This window comes from Coloeus monedula (genome assembly GCF_965178545.1).
Source record: "Coloeus monedula genome assembly, chromosome: 3".
In the NCBI taxonomy this organism is placed as follows: domain Eukaryota; kingdom Metazoa; phylum Chordata; class Aves; order Passeriformes; family Corvidae; genus Coloeus; species Coloeus monedula.
The window spans coordinates 24,788,499-24,808,637 of record NC_138783.1 but is presented as its reverse complement, the minus strand read 5'-3'; the positions used below and the strand labels follow the sequence as shown (position 1 = coordinate 24,808,637).

The 20,139-nt window shown below is 50.6% G+C and overlaps 1 protein-coding gene across 3 annotated transcripts in view; it reads right to left on the bottom strand.

The window, feature by feature from the left end:
* Positions 1–4,163: 4,163 nt before the first annotated feature.
* Positions 4,164–20,139, bottom strand: part of LSAMP (limbic system associated membrane protein) — a gene marked incomplete at its 3' end in the record, with an annotated part of 307,230 nt that continues 291,254 nt past the window's right edge. For 2 of the 3 annotated variants that reach the window (XM_082278779.1, XM_082278780.1), the window contains one exon: positions 11,372–11,469. In XM_082278779.1, the coding sequence (XP_082134905.1) occupies positions 11,372–11,469 (98 nt within the window). Of the gene's footprint in view, positions 4,345–11,371; positions 11,470–20,139 lie in introns of those variants that run through there. The other variant, XM_082278778.1, reaches the window with a different exon arrangement.

Genomic DNA, 20,139 nt, shown 5'->3' with positions numbered 1-20,139 from the left:
CTCAGGCCACTCTACAAATGGGTGATGGACCCCCAGGCAGGCAAGGCAGCCTTTATTTGAGCAGGCTTCCCAAACCACATTTCAAAGAGGATGCATAGTCTTAGCTCAAGCTTGCCAGCAGATCGTGGGTGCTCTGGATGGCTGTTCAGTGCCTGTTTTCCAAAACCTTTGCCAACTGAAGCTACTTCAAGTGAACAATATATTCCCTACAGGAATGCAGGGCCAGGACTGGAAGCCAGGTGCACTGTGAGGGACTGAAGCCCTGATGGATTCCTGCGCTTGTGTCAAGCGCCTCACTGACCCTCTGTCTGTGTGGCATCCTCAAGAGGCTCAGATCCAGGAGTGATTTCTCCATCTGGGAGGACTGCATTGCAAAATAGGTTGCAAGCTAACGAAACAGCCTGGGAGGCTGGGCTCCAAGAGATGGAAAACCCAGATTCACATGCTGAGCTGTCAGAAGAAGATGGGATCACCCACTTCTACCAGTGACAGCTCCACAAACTCTCCCCCTGCTAGGACTGCATCCTGTCAACACAGGTATCAGGGGACTGCAACCTTAGAATACTGGATAAAAACATTAGCACCCAAAGATGGGGCAGCAGCAGATCAATGCCGAGGTGTGATTTCCAAACCGAATGTAAAGGATGCCTTGCTGCCCTCCAGCTCTGTAAAAATTTTGGAGTAGCTTTCAACTGGCAGAGTAACATTGTTCCTGGTCAGCTTTTTTTAATCATTTGTAATATTTCAAAAGACCTAAAATCAGATTTATCATCCAGGTTATTGGAGGGTATGACAAGTCTATTATGCGTTTCAATTAGTGCCTTCCTCCTTGTGGTAATGGTTCAAACATTTCTTCTTCTAGTTTCCTGGCCAATGCACCACTTTTAGGCTGAACTGGAAAGGTGACACTTTTGAAGAGGAAGCAGTAAATGTTCTCCAAACCATATGCTCTGAAAGTATTAAATATCAGAAAGTATTGTGTAAAGCTCATACTCTCCAACGTGTTCTCAAGTTTTTACACATACCACACTTGCCATGTGTGGACAGAGTTCATAAGACAGACCAATAAAAAGGTGTTAGGTGCAGATATTTCTCTGGAAAGCAAAGCAATTTCCAGCTTTCAGATGAAAGCTCAGTTTGTTCTCAGTCAGTTTGCAGATGACACTAAGTGTGGCGATGTTGATCTGCTGGAGAGTAGGAAGCTCTGCAGAGGGATTCTGGTCGGGCTGGATTGCTGGACTGAGACCAACAGTAGGAGATTGTGAGTCCTGCCCTTCAGTCACAACAACCCCATGCAGTGAAACAGGCCTGGGGAAGAGTGCTGGAAAGCTGTCCAGCAGAAAAGAACGTGGGGGTGCTGGTTGGCAGTGGCTGAACATGAGCCCAGGTGGCCAAGAAGGCCAATGGCATCCTGGCGTGTATCAGCAATAGTGTGGCCAGAAGGATCAGGGCAGTGACTGTCCCTCTGTACTGGGCACTGGTGAGGCTGCACCTCAGGTTCTGGTGTTTTATCCATCACAGTTTGCCTCTCTAAATCCAGCTCTTTGCCCATTCTGACAATGTGTGCTTTGACAATGTGTGTGACTGGCAAAACCCAGTCTTGGCTGAATTGCAAGATTTTTTTACGGACACACGTTTTCCCATAGACTTTGAGTACCATAACCCTTAACTAATTTCCAACTTCAATTTAGCTGTGTTTGAACATAGTTCAAATTCCTCAGTGAGAAAAGATGAAGAACACAGTCTCCAGAATATCTCATCACTTTCCTTTTCTGGAAATTTTGACTTATGGTAAGTGCTAGGAATTCAGATCATCATTTACTGGTAGGTCTGTATCACTGCTAATAATTTCCTATGTTCCTTTTGCAGTGAGAATGTGGTGCATCTAATAATTGCTCATACAGACACAAAAAGCTTTTCATGGTGGTAAAAGCAGGAATTAATGTTAATGAGTGTGCTGTTAGCAAGGAGTACTATTGGTGTTAGGCTCATGCCTCACCAAATGCAAAACTTGTTTGTTAAGCAGATGTCAGTGTTAACAGCCAAATTCTCTTCCCATGGATAACTTAGTGTTAGTTAAATGTACCATTAAAAATGACCATTTAAAATGTTAATGAAAGGAGGGGTTGTACTTGCCAGGGTTTATCTTGTCTTCTTTTTAGCCTCAGCTTTAAGGTGGTAGAGGTAGAAAAGCAAAGACAGCTTTTCCAAGAGTGTTCAGAACACACACTGAAAGAGGTGAAGCCCTGGTAGTGCTGGTGTCATTCATGTACAGCACCACAAACCCGGCCTGTTTCCACCTCAGTGACCAGCCAGTAAAGCTCAGTACTGACCTTAACATCCATAGAGCACAGTGGTACCCCTGCCCTGGCACTCTGGCCACCAGCTCTGCTGTGATCCTCCGTGCTGCACTTCCTGGCTCTCCCAGCACGGTGGAAAGGAACGATGGTGATGGAGGAGGGTTCATATCCCATTGCTTCTCTTCGGTCTCACATAGCAAAGGTGTGGTGCTACTCGCGTTCATGTTCACCGTCCTGCTTGCACCTCGTGCTCAGTGATGCACCTCTGCTTAGCCCACTGTTTGTGCTGAGCTTCTGACAGCTCCGCTTTTATTTAATTTCATGCCATTTAAGAAACAAGTCTGTACTCTACTGGAAACCAGGCTTACATCGTCCTATGTGTTATGCTCCAGAAACAAAATTAGGTATAACTTTTCATAGAATATACTCCTGTTTTGTATGCACGTCTCGAGTCTCTGCCCCAGTGAACTGTAAATAGGCAACAGGAAAGACAGTGGAAGGTGACAGAGAGGCAGTGAAGGCACCATATAGGTGTGAACAGAGCAAAACCAGAAATACGAAGGCCTGGTTTTCATGCTCTAGCAGTGACCGAGGATGAGACCACCTTTCAGAGCTCCCTTTCAGAGCTGCAGCCAGGCTCTCCTGCAGCCCAAGCTGAGCCTGACCATGTGCAGCCTCGTGCTGCTGCCCTGGTGCTGGGTGCAAGCACACGCTGCCCTGTGCAGTAGCACAGTTAGCTGTGTCCCTGGGGGCCACCAGGAAGTAGAGATTCTCGCACTGGGAGAAGGACAGTGACACCAGGCTGTGAGAGACAGGTGGCACTTACATGCTGAAGAGAGCCCCCATTGTGCTTATTTGGCTGTAGATGTCCGGGGTTTTCCAAAGCTCACATTTAAAATGCCCAGGTGCTGCTTTCTCCTTCGACCAGGTTTTTCCTGCATCTTGGTTTCTTCACCCCTTTGGCTGTGTTTTCTTGTAAAATTGCCCAGACTACTCTGCTGCTCTCTCCCTCCTGCTCCCTTCTAACCTATTCCTTTCATGCCTGCTTGTGCCCATGGTACAGGACTCCCACCCCTCTCCCCCTTGTCCCAGCTGCCCTCATTCCAAGCCCCATGACCTCTCCATTCCCTTGCTTCCCCACTCCCTCCTTGTCATAATGCCTGGCCTTTCCAGTGCTGCATCCTGCTGTTTTCTGGCCAGCATTTCCTGTCTCTTTCTCTACCACCCTCCTTCTCTCTGCCCACCATCTCCACCATCATGCTGTCTTTTGGTGCTCATGTCCTGTGCTTGCCTAAGCAGCTCAGCCTCAACCGATTCCATCCATCAGCTTCCTTGTTTTTCCCCTCCTGGGACTGCAGCCTTGATCCCAAACTTTATCTGCACACACACATACAATCATGCAATTTACCTAATTAAAAAAAAAACCAAACAAACAAGAAGCTGAAGGCAAATGCTGACTTCAGGGCTGTGCACTGCAGTTTTGCCTATGGCACTTATCCTCTCCTCCTGGCAGCCCCATTTCACATCTGTTTCCAGCCAGCCTGCTCTCTTCATCCCCAGGCACTGCACTGCAGGGGCCGGACTGCTTGGGGTGACACAGCACCCTCAGTCCCAGGCCACTGGCCCATGCCCCACTTGCAGTCCTGTACCACCCTGCCCCTCCAAGGAAGGTGAGGGAAGGGGTAGCCTGGCCCACATTCCCCCTGTAGGCTGGCAAGTCATCACTAGGCATGATCAGAGAGGAGACAAGCCAGAGTATGCAAGGAAGGGAGGGGAAATGAAGAAACATTACCTCCTTTTCACGTTTATTTAATTTTTGTATTTTTTTGTATTTTTTTTTAAGATCACAGAAGAGCAGAGCATTCATACATGTAAAGAAACAGAAACGAGATAACAGAAGTTAAATACATTGAGAAAAGAAAAAATAAAAAGCTTTTTTTTTTGTTCATCACTGGGTTTTGTCTTTTGTTTGTTGAGTTGTTTAGTTTTTTTGATTGGTTCTTTTACACACACACTTGCGCTTTTAAAACTTTCTTTCACAGAGCTAGTTTCAAAACCAAAACAATGGCAAAAAATAAAATGGCCATTTTCTCGTTTCGTTAAAGAGAAGTTCAGCTCATGTCTACAGTGCTGGGGAAAAATAGATATAAAGATATAGATATATATATATATTTATATGTATATAACACTGTTAATGAGGAGAGTTCTAACCACCCCACCGTGTAGCAAGAAGAAGGGACTGGCCTTCATTCTCAAGGTCTAGAGGATGAATCTTGGCTCCAGCTGGGAAGGCTGAATGATTTTGGGAGGTGACGGTGGCACCGCGGAGGCAGGTTCCTGCTCTGTGCCCCCTCCTCCCTTTCCTGGCACACACGTGTGCTGCCGCAGGCACAGGCATGCACACGCCTTCTCCTGGCTTCCTCAGGAGGTCACCACGTAGCTGTGTGTCACAGACAGAGCCACTGCTAGCAGCGGGTGGCTGAGTGCCCGCCTGGCTGAGTGTGATGGGGAGCGCGGGGAAGGAGAGCGCCCCAGGAGCACTCCTGTAGCATGTGCGAGGTGGAGCTCACGGGGTGTGCGTATGCGCCTGTGCGTGGCCGAGTGGGGAGCGAATGTCACAGTTCTGGAGAAGGACAGCCCCATTGGGATGTGCTCTCCTCACTGGCTGGCTCCTAGGTAAGTCTTGCTCCTCGTTTCCACCCATGACCCCTCTGTTACGTACAGAAACATCCATACGCCTTTCCTCAGGACATGGCTGGAGCCACCGCGATGTCACGCTGCTTTACTCGCTGAGGCTCATTTTTCTGCATGGTGAGCATGCCCTGGGAGGCCAGGAGGGAGCTCCTGATGCACCATGAGGACAGGCAGGGAAAGAAGGGCCCTCCTGGGATGAAATCTCTGCCCCTTTCCCAGCTGCGCTGCCCAAGGAGCCCTGCTGCTCAATGCAGCCCCCACCACCCGTGCTGCAGTCATGTCCCCTGTAACTGCTCCTTCCTTCTCTGCTGCCTGGGCACTTCTACAAGGCTTGCAGGGCAGTCTGAGTTGCTGTGGCACCAGCTAACCCAAGCCTGCAGCAAGTGAAGGACCCTTTGCTTCCCACTTGCCTGGGCTAATCAGAAGAACTGTTCCTCTTGCCCAAGCCCTGCCTTGGCAGGTCTCCTCACCTCACCCCACCACACTGACGGACAGAGGGCCATACCAATATACTCTCACCAAGATGAGTTCCGCTCTCCTGTTACGGCGAGTGAACCAACAAGCAAGCACCATATATTGCCCTAATGGGAGCCAACCATTAGGCAAAATTTTGGGGGCTGTGGGAGCTGCCCGATCATTGTTCTAGCAAGTTACAAGAAGGAAAACTGAAAGAGGTTTTAATGGTGTGACACAGCTCTTAGTCAGCAGAGTCATGCAATTAAAAAAAATCATCTTCTGGGCATCCCACTGGATATGAAGCCACTCTAAGATTAGCGTTGAGAGGCCATGGTCTCCTTGCTGATGAACCTGAGAGTTCTGCGCATGGATGATGGACAGCACTCATCCCTATCCTTTTCCACCGGCATCACATCTTGGAAATTACCATCCAGTTTCTCCATCACTTCCCTGCCTCAAGTTTTGCTCTTCCCATAGGACAGTTTGCTCCCGGCATCCCTAACTCAAGAAGTTTTGTGTCCTTGAGTCAGAGAAGCAGTAAGATTGTGCACCATCAGGAGGGAGAGAGAGAGAGAGAGAGAGAGAGGGAGAAAGAGAGAGAGCTGCTCACCCCCCAGGCACCTCCTCTGTCATACTGTCTTGGTCAGCCATCCCCCATGTCAGTTGCTACATCACATCAAGCACCATGATGATTTGGGCTGCAGGTCAGTGTGCTTGGAGGAGAGGAAGCAGAGGTGTGAGGGGTTGGGAGGAGATGAGGTGTTTCCCTGTGCCCATAGATTCCCTCACCAGGGAAGGGCGAAGTGATGAACCCTGCACAACAATTGAGCTGAAATATCAACCTGCTGGTAGGGCTGTGAAGGACTCTAGCATAACTCCTCTGACTTCCCAGATCCTCTTGTTTCATCAGGACTTGCTGCTGCTCCCCCAAATTCCTTCCAGATGTGTAGCTTCCACTCAGCCTGGAGGCCACATGGCTTTTGATGGTGGCTTTGTCCATGCTGTGTGCTTGGACTTTCAAAACGGGGTTGCTCAGACAGGTGGCCTGGGGGCATGGTCTGGATGCACCTGGAGCTGAGAAGCTGGTGGGAGTTGGATGTTCTTTGACCAAAAGTGGGGTAAGCAGCAGTGCACGCGCGATCTGCCCAAGTGGTGAACAGTCAGTGGTGTGAGAAAGATGTGCAGACAAAGACTAACTCTCGACACAATGCATGTCACCAATGAAATCTCCATGAATGGCACGTTCACATGCACTCGGGGCTAGCATGGGGCGACACAACTTCACTGGTGAAGAAAGCAGGTACGGGGGAGGAGGAGAGGGTGCATCACTGAGCAACGAGCCCGCAAGTGCAGGGCTGCAAACAAACAGAAATGAACACAACTGCCAAGATACAGGTGTCGGCTGGAGCATCCCACGTTGCCCTTCCCAGCCGTTCAGAGACAGGTGTTTGCTTCGTTTTCCATCTGACCAGGCACACGCTCCAAGCGACATGCTACAATCATGCATGGAGTTCATGTGGCTCGGGGTGGCTGCATTTCCCCTGTCCAGTTCCTTTCAGAAAGACTTGCCTTCACCCCTCCTCTCAGTCATCCAAAAAGGGTTAGAAATCTGCTAGCGATTATGGGGCCATATATGAAATCTAAGTTTTTGTTCCTCTGCTTGGACATTACCAGACATCTCATGTAACTCTTGTAATATTTACAAACCAGTAGAAGAAGTACAATTTTTTTTTCCATTTTGTTCATGTCTTTTTATAACACTAAATGTTAAATCTTCATCAATCAAACACAATTACACTGACAAGCTCGAGGAACTGGTGTCCCATTCCAAACTCCCATCTTCCCTGGTCCCCAACCAGCTGAGAGGCAGCAGGAAGCAAGAACACAGCTTTTTGGGAGGTGATGGGAAAGACAGCAATGTAAACAGGGAGAAGAGATGATGAGGAGAAACAGTTTCAGAGAGAAGGGCCTGAGACATGAGGAAACCCATTGCAACATCTCCATCAGAGGGTGGAGGGAGAAAGAATGGGAAAAAGCATAGGACCTTGCCTTTGTTTCCTATATTCATCTGGGCTCGCCTCTTGACAGGTGCTCTGAGCGATCCCTGCTTGAGTTCAGGAGAAATGGGGGGATTTTTGCAGCACCCTGTGAGGCACACTACAGCTCACAGGATTAGATTCTTGGAGAAAATCAAGCTCCAACCTACCCAGGACTTCCCCCAGCCCTGCTAGGAACAGACATTGCCAGGAGTGGGGTTCCCAGCACTGCTGCAGACAACAGGCATACTTGGTGTTGGTGGCTTTTCTCAGAGAGGTCTGCAATTAACTGGCTTTCACTGTTTCACAGCCAGGCAACAGAGGCAAAGACCTGCCCAGGGCCTGCAAGAAAGACCAGATCCCAGCACTGGGGCTGGGGCTGTTTCCCCCATTAATGAGCAAGTGGCTTTAAAAAATGGATGCCCTGCTTTTGACATTTAAAAAAAACATCCCCTCAAAACTCCTTCAGATGTGACAGAAACAGATGTGACATAATGAGGTGCCGAGACTTGATGACCACAACCACACCATAGGGGTCTGATGTGTGTGACCCCAGTGCCTAGGAGCGACCCCACAGTGACAAAAACACATGCAGAGGGTGCTACCATAGCAACCAGGTTGACATCAAAGAACCTAAAGCGGGCTTGACTCAGCCCTGAGGAGCAGCCTGTCACAGCAAGGCACAGTGGGCTCCCCACCTTTATCAACAAGCCCGTGCCAATAAACCCTGGCATAGGTACAGCCCCGAGCAAGAGCAGTGTGGTGTTTTCCCTCATGCCAGTGTGCTGGAAAGGGTGCAGCTCCCGGAGCTGGTTTCTGGGACCAGCTGACGGCTGTACCAGGGGAAAGAGGAGCCCTGTTGCAGCAGAAACTCTGGACTTGTTACTAAGACTGGGAATTACATGGCCCTCCTGAAGGTTAGGTACGAGGACTGGGATGTCTGAATGCTCTGAAGAATACATTTTTTCCTGGGCTGACACACACCAGTCTCCAAAGGAGATGCCCAAGTCCCATCAACGACTGCCCTTTCTTGGAGGAAAGGGAGCCATCCCTGGATGCCTTGGGTGGATTTCAAGCACCAGTTGCCTACTTGCAACTTGCACTCTCTTGCAGGTATGGCTTCGGGGTCTGGAGGAGCATAAATTACCACCATCCAATCCCACAGCAGCTCTACACCAACTCTTACAATGCCAAAACTTCAGCCTTTCACGTCTCTCTTCAATAAATTTCCTTGCTCTTCTGGCTGCCTGGGAGGAGCCCTTGACTGCCTGCTTAATTGCGTGCCTGCTGCTTCCTGGAAGAGCTGAGCTCAGCAGCGAGGGGACAGCGCCGGCAGTGCCGCAGTAAGGCGAGAGCACCACGCTGAGCGCAGGGAGAAGCCTCACCGGACTGTGCCCTACCCACGCAAAGGGGGGGCCGGGCTCGCAGGCAGCAATTCCCGCTTTGCTTCCCGGCAGGGGAGCACCTGGCGGGTATTCCCTCCCGCACACTGCAAGGCCAAGCTGTTTCCCCCTTGCCTGCATGTGAGCACGGCTGCCAAGCGTGCTGCCACTGCCCCAGTGCCCAGGGCAAAGACAGAGGAGCAGACTGGCTGCTTCTTGAAAGCTCAGTGGCTGAGCACCTGTAAAACATTGTGCTGTCGTGGCATGGTCACTCGATTTGTGTGGGCTAAATCAAGCTCTCCCCTGCACATCCCTCTCTCCAAAAAAGGCCTACCTGATAAACCCTGCATTTTATCAACTTTACTGCTGGTGGATACTATGGCTCGTGACTGGCCAGGGGACACAGGAGTCTTCTCCCCTCTGCCCCGACCCACACACAGGCACTGCAGCCCCTGCTCACTCTGGCTCCTGCAGCAGACCTTGTGCTGTTGTGGTAAATCTAGCCACCACCCAGCATTTTCTCAGTCCTGTTTCTCACAACCTTCTCTCCCCTCCTCACTTGGGAGCCACTAAAGCATCTCTTGCTGGCACCTCTGTATGTGATTCTGCTGTGGGAAGTGCAATGGCGAGCAAGAGTGCTCTCCAGCAAGACCAGCACCTTTGAGATAAGAGAAGAGCAGGGAAAATTGTGCTGCCTGCTTCTTTGCTGCATTACTTTAAGCTCCTTCTTTGTAAGCCCAGGATTTTGGACCTGATATTTATTTCTTACATTCACAGGTCCTGGACATTTTCTGACCCAATTTCTTTGAAATGTGGAATTTGCAGTGAGTTTTGTAATAGCAGTGGTGTCCAGCACACACACATGCACATATACACACACACTCACCCTTACACAGCCTACATTTCCTTTTATACCAGGGAGGACAGTAAGAACAAAACCAACAAAGCAACAAAAAAGGGTATTGGCTCTATTTTTACATGATTACCAAAATGGTTAGGAATGCCAGATTGTGGTTTTCATGTTGAGGTATCATTCCTACACACGCTATACCTAAAAGGAATGGCTGCTTGGTGATGTCCAAGGTCTCATCACTCACACCCCACCAGCCCAGCCGCCCATCCCCAGGAGGAATGGTGGCTGCACTCTTCAGTCCATAGGTTGTGGGCCAGTCCTGGTTTCTTCTGCTTGCTTGGACAATTGCAGGAGTGCACACCCCCATGCGCGTGCGCGAGCACTCATGCATGGCACAGGCTGCTATGCTGGTACTTGGAGGCTGAGAGCCAAACAGGTTGGAGGTGGGAGAGGAAAAAAGCCTAGACAAGGGTGCAGACTGACTCTTGCAAACAAGGTGGCCAGAAGACAAAAAGCCAGTGAGGACACAGGAGAGGGGACACCATGTGAACCTTTGTTGCAACTGCCCCGCTCTCCTCATCTCTCTTCTCTGCCTAAGGGATCTCTCTGCATCTTGTCTCACACTTACAAGGCAGGACATTATCTACAGCAGGATGAGCATATGTACACATGGACTGTTCATTTTGCATGCTTAGAGAGAGCAAGAGAAAGAGAGAGAGTGAAGACAGAGCAAGAGCCACACATGCATGCACGCACGCACACAGGCATACACAGGAGAAAGAGACCTGGTTGAACTGGGGGGGAGGAAGAGGATTTAAAAAAAAAAAACAAAAAGAAAAGTAGGCTTTCAGTAGAGTTGACACAGCCTTAGTTCAGGCTAGTGAGGGCGATGTTGCATGAAGGAGGGGACAGGAAAGAAGGTGTTTAACAAGGGCTGGGTGCACATGAGCGCAGGGTGAAGTGAAGAGAGGAAGGGGTTCTTCACAGGACACCAGTGTGCAGAGAGCTTCAGGTGACTTGCTCTGGTTTGTGGCTTTCTTTTTTTTTTCTTTTCTCTTTTTTTTTTTTTTTTTTTTTAAATTTGTTTTTAAAAGTATGAACTGGCTGAGCATTAGCTCACAAAAATGACCCAGGGCATCCAAAAAGTTAAATGGCTATAGACACCGAAGCAAAGACCTCTTTCTGCAAAAGAAAGAAAGAGGAGGAAGGAAGGAAGGAAAGTGAGGGAGTATGGAAAAGAGGAAGGAGGAGAGAAAAGAAAAGGGATCTTCTGTTTGATTGGCTTTGCAGGTTTTGTTGGATTGTTTACATTGCAGCATCCTCCGGCGACACGGTCCTTGCTGGTGCCCCATTCTCCCCTTGCTTTGTGTTGCCTCCTAGGCAGTCGATGACTTGACAGCCGGCTTTTCAGGTTTTGGATTAAATGTTGCTGAGTCTTCTTTGCTGTAATTTTTCCTCTCCCCCCTCTTCGCTCCTGAACACACAAAAGTTGTGAAAGAAACAGTCGTCTCTCTCTCTCCCCCCCCTCTTTTTTCTCTCTCCCCTCTCTTCGCTCTGTCTCCTGTATAACGCGTTTTGTTTTGTGTGTTGTTGTTGTTGTGTTGTTTTTTTAATTATTATTAATATTATTATTTTTAATTCTGATTTGTATTAACATTTGCTGAGTAGGCAGAGCAGGGATGCTGCCAGAAGCCACAGTGGGACGGCCAAACTCATGGAGCCGTTGTCTACTCTCCCTGTGCCGGGTCCTGCAGGGTGCGAGAAGGGAGAGAAAAGAAGACAAGATTACACGAGGCTGGGTGAGATGGGGGTGACACAGGAACACAGCACTTCAGTCCCATGCTGCTCCTGCAGTGCTGGGTTTGGGCTGCAGGGCACAGCTGCCTTCCCACCCTGGTGAGCCTCCCTCCAGCCCAGCTACAGGCTGCTGCCTGCCAGCTCGTCAGCATCCTCCTTCCCTCTGCTTAACACTCCAATGGCATGTGGCTCTCCCTAAACAACACCCAGGCTGGAGGAGCAGGGCCTGGAGCATGCAGGAAGGTTCAACCCTGGCTACTGACCACATCCAAACCCCTGCTGTGCCTCCAGCTGGGAGCTGCTGGCCTTCCAGCGCAGGGATATGGCTCACACCTTTGCAGATGCAGCCCCTGGTCACCACCCCCACACCTGCCCGCTCCACCACCTTCTCAGTGCCAGGACTCGTTGTAATTCTGTGCAGTGGCCAGTGCCTGTCTGCAGGCAGACACCAGCTCCACAGGAGCTGATTCATCACAGTGGTCCGATCAATAAAACATGGGCCCAACCAACAGACACCTCCCTTCCCTGCCAGGGGCTGCACCGTAATTATTTGTGTCTGAACTGGGGTGGAGGAAGGCTTTGCTGTTGCACTTACAGCCCTGTGGCATGACACCTATGGGGTGAGGGTGCAGGGTGTGCCAGGGAGGTTGATTTTTCGTAAGAGTGGGAAATGAAGCTGCACGTGTGTGCGTGCGCATCCACAGGCTCCGTCAGAGGGGGCAGGGAGGAGCACACTGCTGCAGCAACAAATAATGCAGCCTCGCTCCAGGAATATTAAGTGCTAACACTCCTGACATCTTCTCATTCATCCTCTCATTTACGGGTTCCCTTTCCTGGATGGCTTTAACGGCAGTGATGCTGTTTTAAATTCACCCTGCAATCCCAAGCCTCGGCAGCCTGTCTTTAGAACTGGTCAGGGAGGTGTACATGGCTGTGGTTCTGTAAATGCACGCTCACCATGTATGTGTGCACATAAAGTACTTGTATACATGTGCATGCATGCACATGTACGTGGACATATATACACCTACGTGTGTGTGTGTATGCAGTGTTTTACACAGAAGGTGTGCAGGAAGATGCTGAAGAGTGGAGGTGGAGATGAGTTTTTATGTTGGAACTGATCCTGCTATGGAAGAAAGAAGTCATGCTAACTACCAAGAAATGCTGTTTCTGATGGCAGAGGGGAGCCAAAAAAAAAATTTATAAAAGGCCCTGTTCAAGAGAACTCCATGAGACTGAAGTACAACTGCTCCCTCACAGCCTGCAGAGGCGAAGAGCCCCACTCTCCTGGGTGGAGCTCAGGTGCCACAGGCTTGCTCAGCAGCACGGTCTCTATTAAACTTGAGCTGGTAACCAAAAGGCAGCAAATCAAAGAAGGATGTCTCCAGAGTCCCTCAAATTCCATTGCATTTTCATTTGTCTGATTTCTTCCTAATGTAGCTGATCACTTACTAGAGTAGTTGTTTGTGCCCCAGTTCTGTTCTTTCATTATTAAGTATGTGCTGATTTGTGTGGAAAATTTATATTCCATCTATGGCTTCTTTTTCAGCTAGCCCACGTGCATCTTTTGTGGCTTGTCACACAAATCCTACTACGCTGGTTTTTTTTACTCTTTTTATTTCCTCCTCTACACTCAGGAACAAGTTTCAGTTCAGCTACTACCCCTACATCACCTATGTTTCAGAAAAAGCATCTCTCACAGTCAAATAACTGTGGAGAAGCTGTTTGGGACCATTTGCATCCCTTTTTGGCACAAAACACGACTCCTCTGGCACAGCAAATAAACAAGAGCACACCAGGCAGGGTGTGTTCCCTACAAAAATGTTCAGCCACCACATTTTTACTATTTGGCTTCGATACTATTTGTCTTAACTCATACATGGACATGTACATAACACACATGTGGCAACCATCCTCCTCTTTGCCACTTTTCTAGGGTGCCCATGCAACCAGAGCAAAGGCATGTGCGCCAATGGTGGCATGCAATGCACAGGCAAGGGGATGTTTGGCTTTGGCTGGGTACCTCTGCCTCAATACATCGAAATGCACAGATCAGAGTTTGTGAGCTTGGTGGGGACTGGGGGCAGAGGCATGGTACGGTGTGGTAGTGATGTGGTGAAGAGATGAGCCTCTGCAATATCTAGGTATAAGAGAGGACACACAAAGACAGGTGGTGTGATGGAAGACTTGGGAGAGGGTCACACCGGCTTCTGTTCTGCTTGAGCTTGTGTGTCTAAGTTTGAGGGCATCTGACAAGCCAAAACTCCCATCTCCAGAGATGAAAAATGATGTGTTACATGTTCTCATGGCTGCCTGTGTGTCCCAGTCAGATGGTGGGGCTGGCTACAGAAACCTCTCCACGTGCAGTCCTGATCATCTTCTGTGCCACACCACAGGCTAACCCCAGCAGCTGTTCTCACCAGCAGGCTGTGCAGGTGTTGGGCAGTGTGTTAGGCTGACTGGGAGGACTGGGATCCAGTGCAGTCTCTGCACATAACCCTGGGGGCCACATGGAATCTCTGGGTTTGACAGCACAGCTAGCTAGAGTACATGCCACGGGTGCTACATTTACTGTCACAAGTACTGAAAACTCCGGGAAGGTCATAGTTCTATCACAAAATAATGTCTTGGGGGACAACAACTGCTCAAGCGTAATAAGAAAGAGAGTGAAAATGCTGGAAGAAAATAAAATATTTGTCTTTGAGCGAAATTTTGTGCAGGAAATAGCATCCATTTTCAATTCATTCTATCACTGTCACCCTTCCTTCCCAGCCACACCTCAGGCTGTGCCAGCCCATGTTTGCATGATGACCTCTCCATGTGCGTGCATGAGCAGCTGCTGCTGTGGGCACCGAGGCACCCATACGGCCACGGGTGAGCGCCCACGCTGGGGGCAGCGCCGGCCTCCACAGCGGCCACGGTGTGCTGCAGAACCCGCACACCCCACACCTGCACACTGCCCTCCGCAGGCGCGCCCACCCCCAGCGTGCACGCGTGGACAGGCACGCGTGGGCACAGCTCCCCCAGGCGTGCACACGCACGCTGCAGACGCCGAGCCCCTGAGCGCACAGACTCCCCGCAATCGCCCATCCCTGCAGCCCCCAGGGCACAGACCCCTGGCAATCCCCCCGCCCTGTAGTCCCCTCACCGTGCCCGCACATCCCCTCGCCATCCCTGTCCCGCAGCCCCATGTCACAGCCCCCTCGCCATCCCGCACATCCGCTCGCCATCCCGCACGTCCCCTCGCCATCCCGCACATCCCCTCGCCATCCCGCACATCCGCTCGCCATCCCGCACGTCCCCTCGCCACCCCGGTCCCGCATCAGCAGCGGTGCGGTCTCCGGCGCCCTCTGGCGGCCGCCGCGCGGAGCCGCCCCCGAGCTCTGCCCGGTGGAGCCCCCCCAGAAACCCCCCCGGCCACCCGGCTGCCCTCCCCTGCTCCCTCTCCGCTGGCACCGGGGGCTTCGAGGCTGTCCCTGTGGTCTCCCGCTTCGGTACCCTTGAGCCTGTGCTCTGGGAATTTGCTGTAATATCCCGGGCTATTCATCCCCCGGCAATTGGACAGCCCTGCCAAATCTGTGACCACGGAACAGCTTTGAAAGGGGTGCTCTTCCACCACAGACAGGAGAGGAAATTGGATTTCCGATGCTGATGAGTTAATATGAATATCTGGCAGCATTTCACAGCTAAACCCCTAAGGGACCCTAGACCCTAAATGCTGACCGAGTCAGATCCCATTAAGAAAATCAAGAAGGAGCAGACTGAAAATTGGCAAGGCTAGAACAACTGCACTGCTCTTCCTTGCTCCAAATGTGAGACATTTCGATACCTGGTGCAGAGGCAGGTGGAGCCCTGCCATGGTGCCTAATTGTGCTGCAACAGCTTCATGGGCACTGCATCCTATGTTTCCAAGGCTTTATCGGTGTCACACGTTCAGCCTGGGTGATCTGCATAGGTGCCATGCCACAAGGTAGCCTTGGCCAAGATTTAGAGAGCTGTAGCTCTCACAAGGTGAAGGGGACCATGTGCAGCCCCATCCCACCCCTATCCCCAAGGCAGTGTAACCCTGGCTGCATCCTTGAATTTAACGATGGGAAAAACAGAGCTGTGCCACTGTGACCTCACTGGTCCCGCCCACCTGCCTGTGTGCAACAGCCCAGAATACCAGCCTGGCACAGAGAGGCTCCAGGAGCCTTTTCCTAACGCTTCTGGGAGAACTTCCACATACTCCTGAGGGAGGATGCAGAAGGGGTGGCAAGGCCCTTCAGTTTGGGGTGCCAGCAATCTCCCCTAGTGCCTAGCACTCCTGCAGGCCAACCCTTCCACGCAGCATGAGGCAGAACAGTTGCTGCATGCCCTCACATCCAGAGGGCTGCAAGGCAGCCTAGCCCAGGGTTCACTAGACAGGAGTGGTGACGTGTGCTACTGTACCCGACTTGACATGGCACAGCTGTAGTGCTTGTGCATGTGATGGTTCAAGAACTGCACCTACTCCTGTGAAGAGTGTAGGAAAAGAACAGTGAGAAGGATGGGGGGACTTGGATTAGATGGCAGAGGAAGATGGGAAAAGCTGCTTACATTCAGAGCAAACCACAGCCAGATTGCAAAGCCAAGAGCTGCTTTCATCCTCATAAACAGCCTGAGGAAAACACAAGAAAAGATCTTTGCTGGGCCAGTCCAAGGGTCTTGTCTAACCTTCAGTCCTGTCCTCTGTGGGTGCTGGGTGGGGGCCAGCCAGCAGCACATGGCAAGCATGGTATCATACTGGCCTGCCTCCTGTGCTTCAGAGTCATTATGAGCCAGCAGAAGCTGAACCCCTTTGAGATTAACTTCTTCTACCATGAACTTGTCTGGTCACTTCTGGACTGCCTGAAGACTTCCATATCCACAGCCCACTCAGCTCTTGAAGAAACACAGCTGCAGTCAGCTGCCAGCAATGACATTGTGGCCCCACATTAAATTTGGGTGCTATGTTCTCCGGTGACTCTAGGACCTCAACATTAAGAGGTGGCCTGGCACACCTGCTGCTACTAATTGCTCCCTGAACTGTCTAGATTAAAACGGTCTCAGTCACTCCGTGCTCTGCAGCCTCCTCTGCTGACTATGGGAGAGCCAGGCAAAGGAAACTGCTCCGTGTGGGAAGAATTAGCTGGGGGGGGTTGTTCAGCTCTTCCTAGGAAAGGGAGAGATGAGCTTTTTTGTCAAGAAAACTTGCAAGACACCCAGCCTCAGCAGCAGTGTCCGAGGTCAGAAGGCTATCCCTGCACAGGCCCTACCTCATGGCTGGTGTTGGCCTCTGAAAGCCTGCAGTGCCCACTGGGGGCTGCGTGAGGAGGTGAAAAAACGTAAGTTTGTCTGGGCAGAGGCACAGGAAAAGGCTGCTGTGATGAGAGAGATAAGAAGGGAGTAATGTGGACTGAGGTGATAAGATGAGCACTTGTACCAATGCTGGGCTACAGCACAGGAAATGATACGATGGAAGATCTTCAATTAAAATGGCAATACAGGAATGCTCAGCTCAAGACATGGAAGAGGGCAAGAGGAGATGTCAGCCAGGGTGAGGATGGGGAAACGTAGGACTTTATGTAAGCATGAAGGTTAGGTAAGTAAGGAGAACAGGTCCTGGGAAAAGGGGAGATAAAGAGAGGAAATTAGGTCCTGACCAGGCACAGGAAAGCAGGGATGAGGGAGACAGGTAGAGGGGAGTGATGGTGCTTATGGGAAGAGGACATTAGTACCAGGACAGCAAAGGCAGGCAGCCAGTACCAGCCCAGGCTCAGAATTGCAGGGGAAAAGTGGGCTTTCCAGCAGAGCTGTTTAGGTACGGATGTGGTGCCCAGTGAAGCTCAGACGCCAACAAGCAGGTGCAGAAAAGGGCACGAGCAGCAGCAGGTGGAGGTGTGGCATCATGCGGGGCTGCAGTGCTTGTACGTCCTGTCTGTCAGCCTCGCTCGGCCGGCCGGCCGCTCGCTGCGGGTCCCCCCGTCCCTCTGTCCCCGCCCGGACGCCGCAGCCGAGGCGCCGCTCCTTCCCCGCGAGGTGGCAGCCGAAGGACACCGAACCCGCCTCGCCATCCCAGGCAGCCTAGGGGCTGGGAACTCTGGGAGCATGGGAAACTCTGGGAATAACACCCGGGGCTGGGCGACTCTGCGCACCCGCCCGGGAGAACCCCGGGTCCCGCATGGCAGAGCTCCCCGGGAACACGCTGAGGAAAGGGAGCCAGCTCTGCGCGCTCCGAGCCACCGCCGCTGAGCCAGCCACGGATGGCCGCACGCATGTGGCACGGAACCTGGTCCCCACCGGCCCGCACCTTTCTACCGCCACTATGCACCTGCATTCTCGGCAAAACCTCTTTAGAAGACACAAAAAGCAGGACATCTGCCCACTACGGCAGCAGAAACCGAGGGTGCAGGGGGTGGGGGTGAAGTTTCTAACCCACTCTACTTATTCCACTTATTCTTATGATGGGCCCCCAGCATAAAAATGGACCTGCTGCAGTGAGTCCAGAGAAGGGCCATGGAGGTTCTCAGAGGGCTGGAGCACCTCTCCTATTGAAGACAGGCTGAGAGAGTCAGAGTTGTTCAGCCTTGGGACAAGAAGGCTCCACGAGACCTCACTGTGGTCCTAAAAAGGGCTGACAAGAGCTGGAGAAGGGCTTTTTATAAAGGCGTGTAGTGATGACAATGGGTAATGGTCTTACATTGAAAGAGGGTAGATTTAAATTATACATAAGGAAGAAGTTCTTCACTAGGAGAGTGGTGAGACATTCACAGAAACTCTGGATATCCCATTCCTGGAAGTGTTCAGTGCCAGATTGGATGGGATTTGAGCACCCTGGTCTAGTGGAAGGTGCCCCTGCACATTGCAGGGGATTTGAAACTAGATTGCCTTTAAGGTCCCTTCCAACCCAAGCCATCCTATTATTCTACTTCCTCCACACAGATACTCCCCTTTGTGTCTCCTCACTCCCTCCAGCTCCTTTTTGTAACACCAACACCACCCTTGAAGGGACCCGTTAGAGAGGGGGATGGAGACTGTGCCATGACATGTAAGCCTTGCTCAAGAAGCAAATGAGGCAGGATGTGTAAGTAAAGTCACAAGATCACCAGAGGCATGCCTCCAAATGTATGCACCATGATCATCACCAGCAGAAACTGAACCCGTTACTTTCAAGATTCCCAACACAGACCTTTAAAAAGGATCATTTGAGATGCAAGCAGAAAGTAGATACATTCCTGAGGGAAAAAAAATCATCCACTCATCTACATGTTTCACATCCACATTTGCCAATCTCATCATCTGAGTAAACCAAAATGAAGGCAGGAGAAGAGACAGCCGGTGCCAATTTTTCTCTTATTTACATTAACAAGACTCCAGGGCTTGACATATCTGCAGTTTGCTGATGGAAGAGAGCCCACAGAGAAGGTTCAAAGGCCATCAGAGAGCTCCTGGCTCTTGATTTGCTTTGGGGAATCTGCCCTTGGGATCCTGCCAGAGAGTGCAAGGTAAAATCTGGTGTTAGAGGGCAATTGGTCCCCATGAGTTTCTGAATGTAAGAGAAGCCAGAAAGCAGCATGGGATGGGCTAGGAGAACTTGTCTGTGATGGGAAGAAAGGAGTGATGGCAAACCAAGTATAGCCAGCCTGCTGTTTTTCCAGGTGCTGCCCACCCTGAGCAGCTCTGGGCTCCATGTTGTTAATAGGCTGACTCTACTTAAAGTGAAGGCTGGATTTATGCTTCTTGAGCAAAAAATAGGAACAAAAATGGATGGGGGGGGGAGGGGAAGAAAACACCCCACTTCTAAAGGAGAAGGCACAAGGGAAAGAGGATGTGCACCATGCAGGTGCCTCTGTCATCTCACTCCCTGGGGCCTGTGGGGGTCTTAGGGTTTACATTTGCCAGCTGCTCTGCAGGAAGCAATTTTTCCTAGTCTGTTGACTCTCTTGCCAGGGCTTTGGAAGATGAAATCTTTATTATCATGAAGGCTTAAAAGGGAGGAATACTGTTAATTCCATTTTCAAGGTCATACTTTGAAAGTTATTAATTTCTTTCTTCCAGGGCTTTGCACTCTACTCTGAGGCTTTAGGGATTACCAGCTTCTACTTACTAGGGTTCATTTGGGGCTTTTTTTTTCTTACTTCTTTCCTGTTCCTCCCCGCTCCTTTTAGAAGAAGACACTTCTCTTTGCCTCCCTGTTCTCAGTGTCAAAGCTATTTTGCTCATTGCCTGCTCATTCCCCATTGTCACTACCAGTTCTGCTCCTGTAATTAAAACTTGACTGTGACTGCAGTGGCAGTAGGCTGGCTTTCCTAGAGGTGCAAGTACCACTGTGCAAACTGGGGAGGATGCCCTCCAGCAACTCTCCAACAAGATTAAGGAAATGTCTCTGGTGTCTATCAATCTTTGCACTCGGTTTAATGTATTTCAGAATTTGCTCATGCTTTTTTAGCACTGAACAGTTCTTCCCCATGTTTTGGAGCTCATTCATGGTGTACTAAGTACTCATCTATCATACCTCATGTCTTAGAGGAATGAAGATTCATTCTGTAATGCAGCTCACCCATCCTTCCCTAAGGTCTGAAGAATATCCCTGAAATTGTATTTCTCAGTGTCTTTCTGAG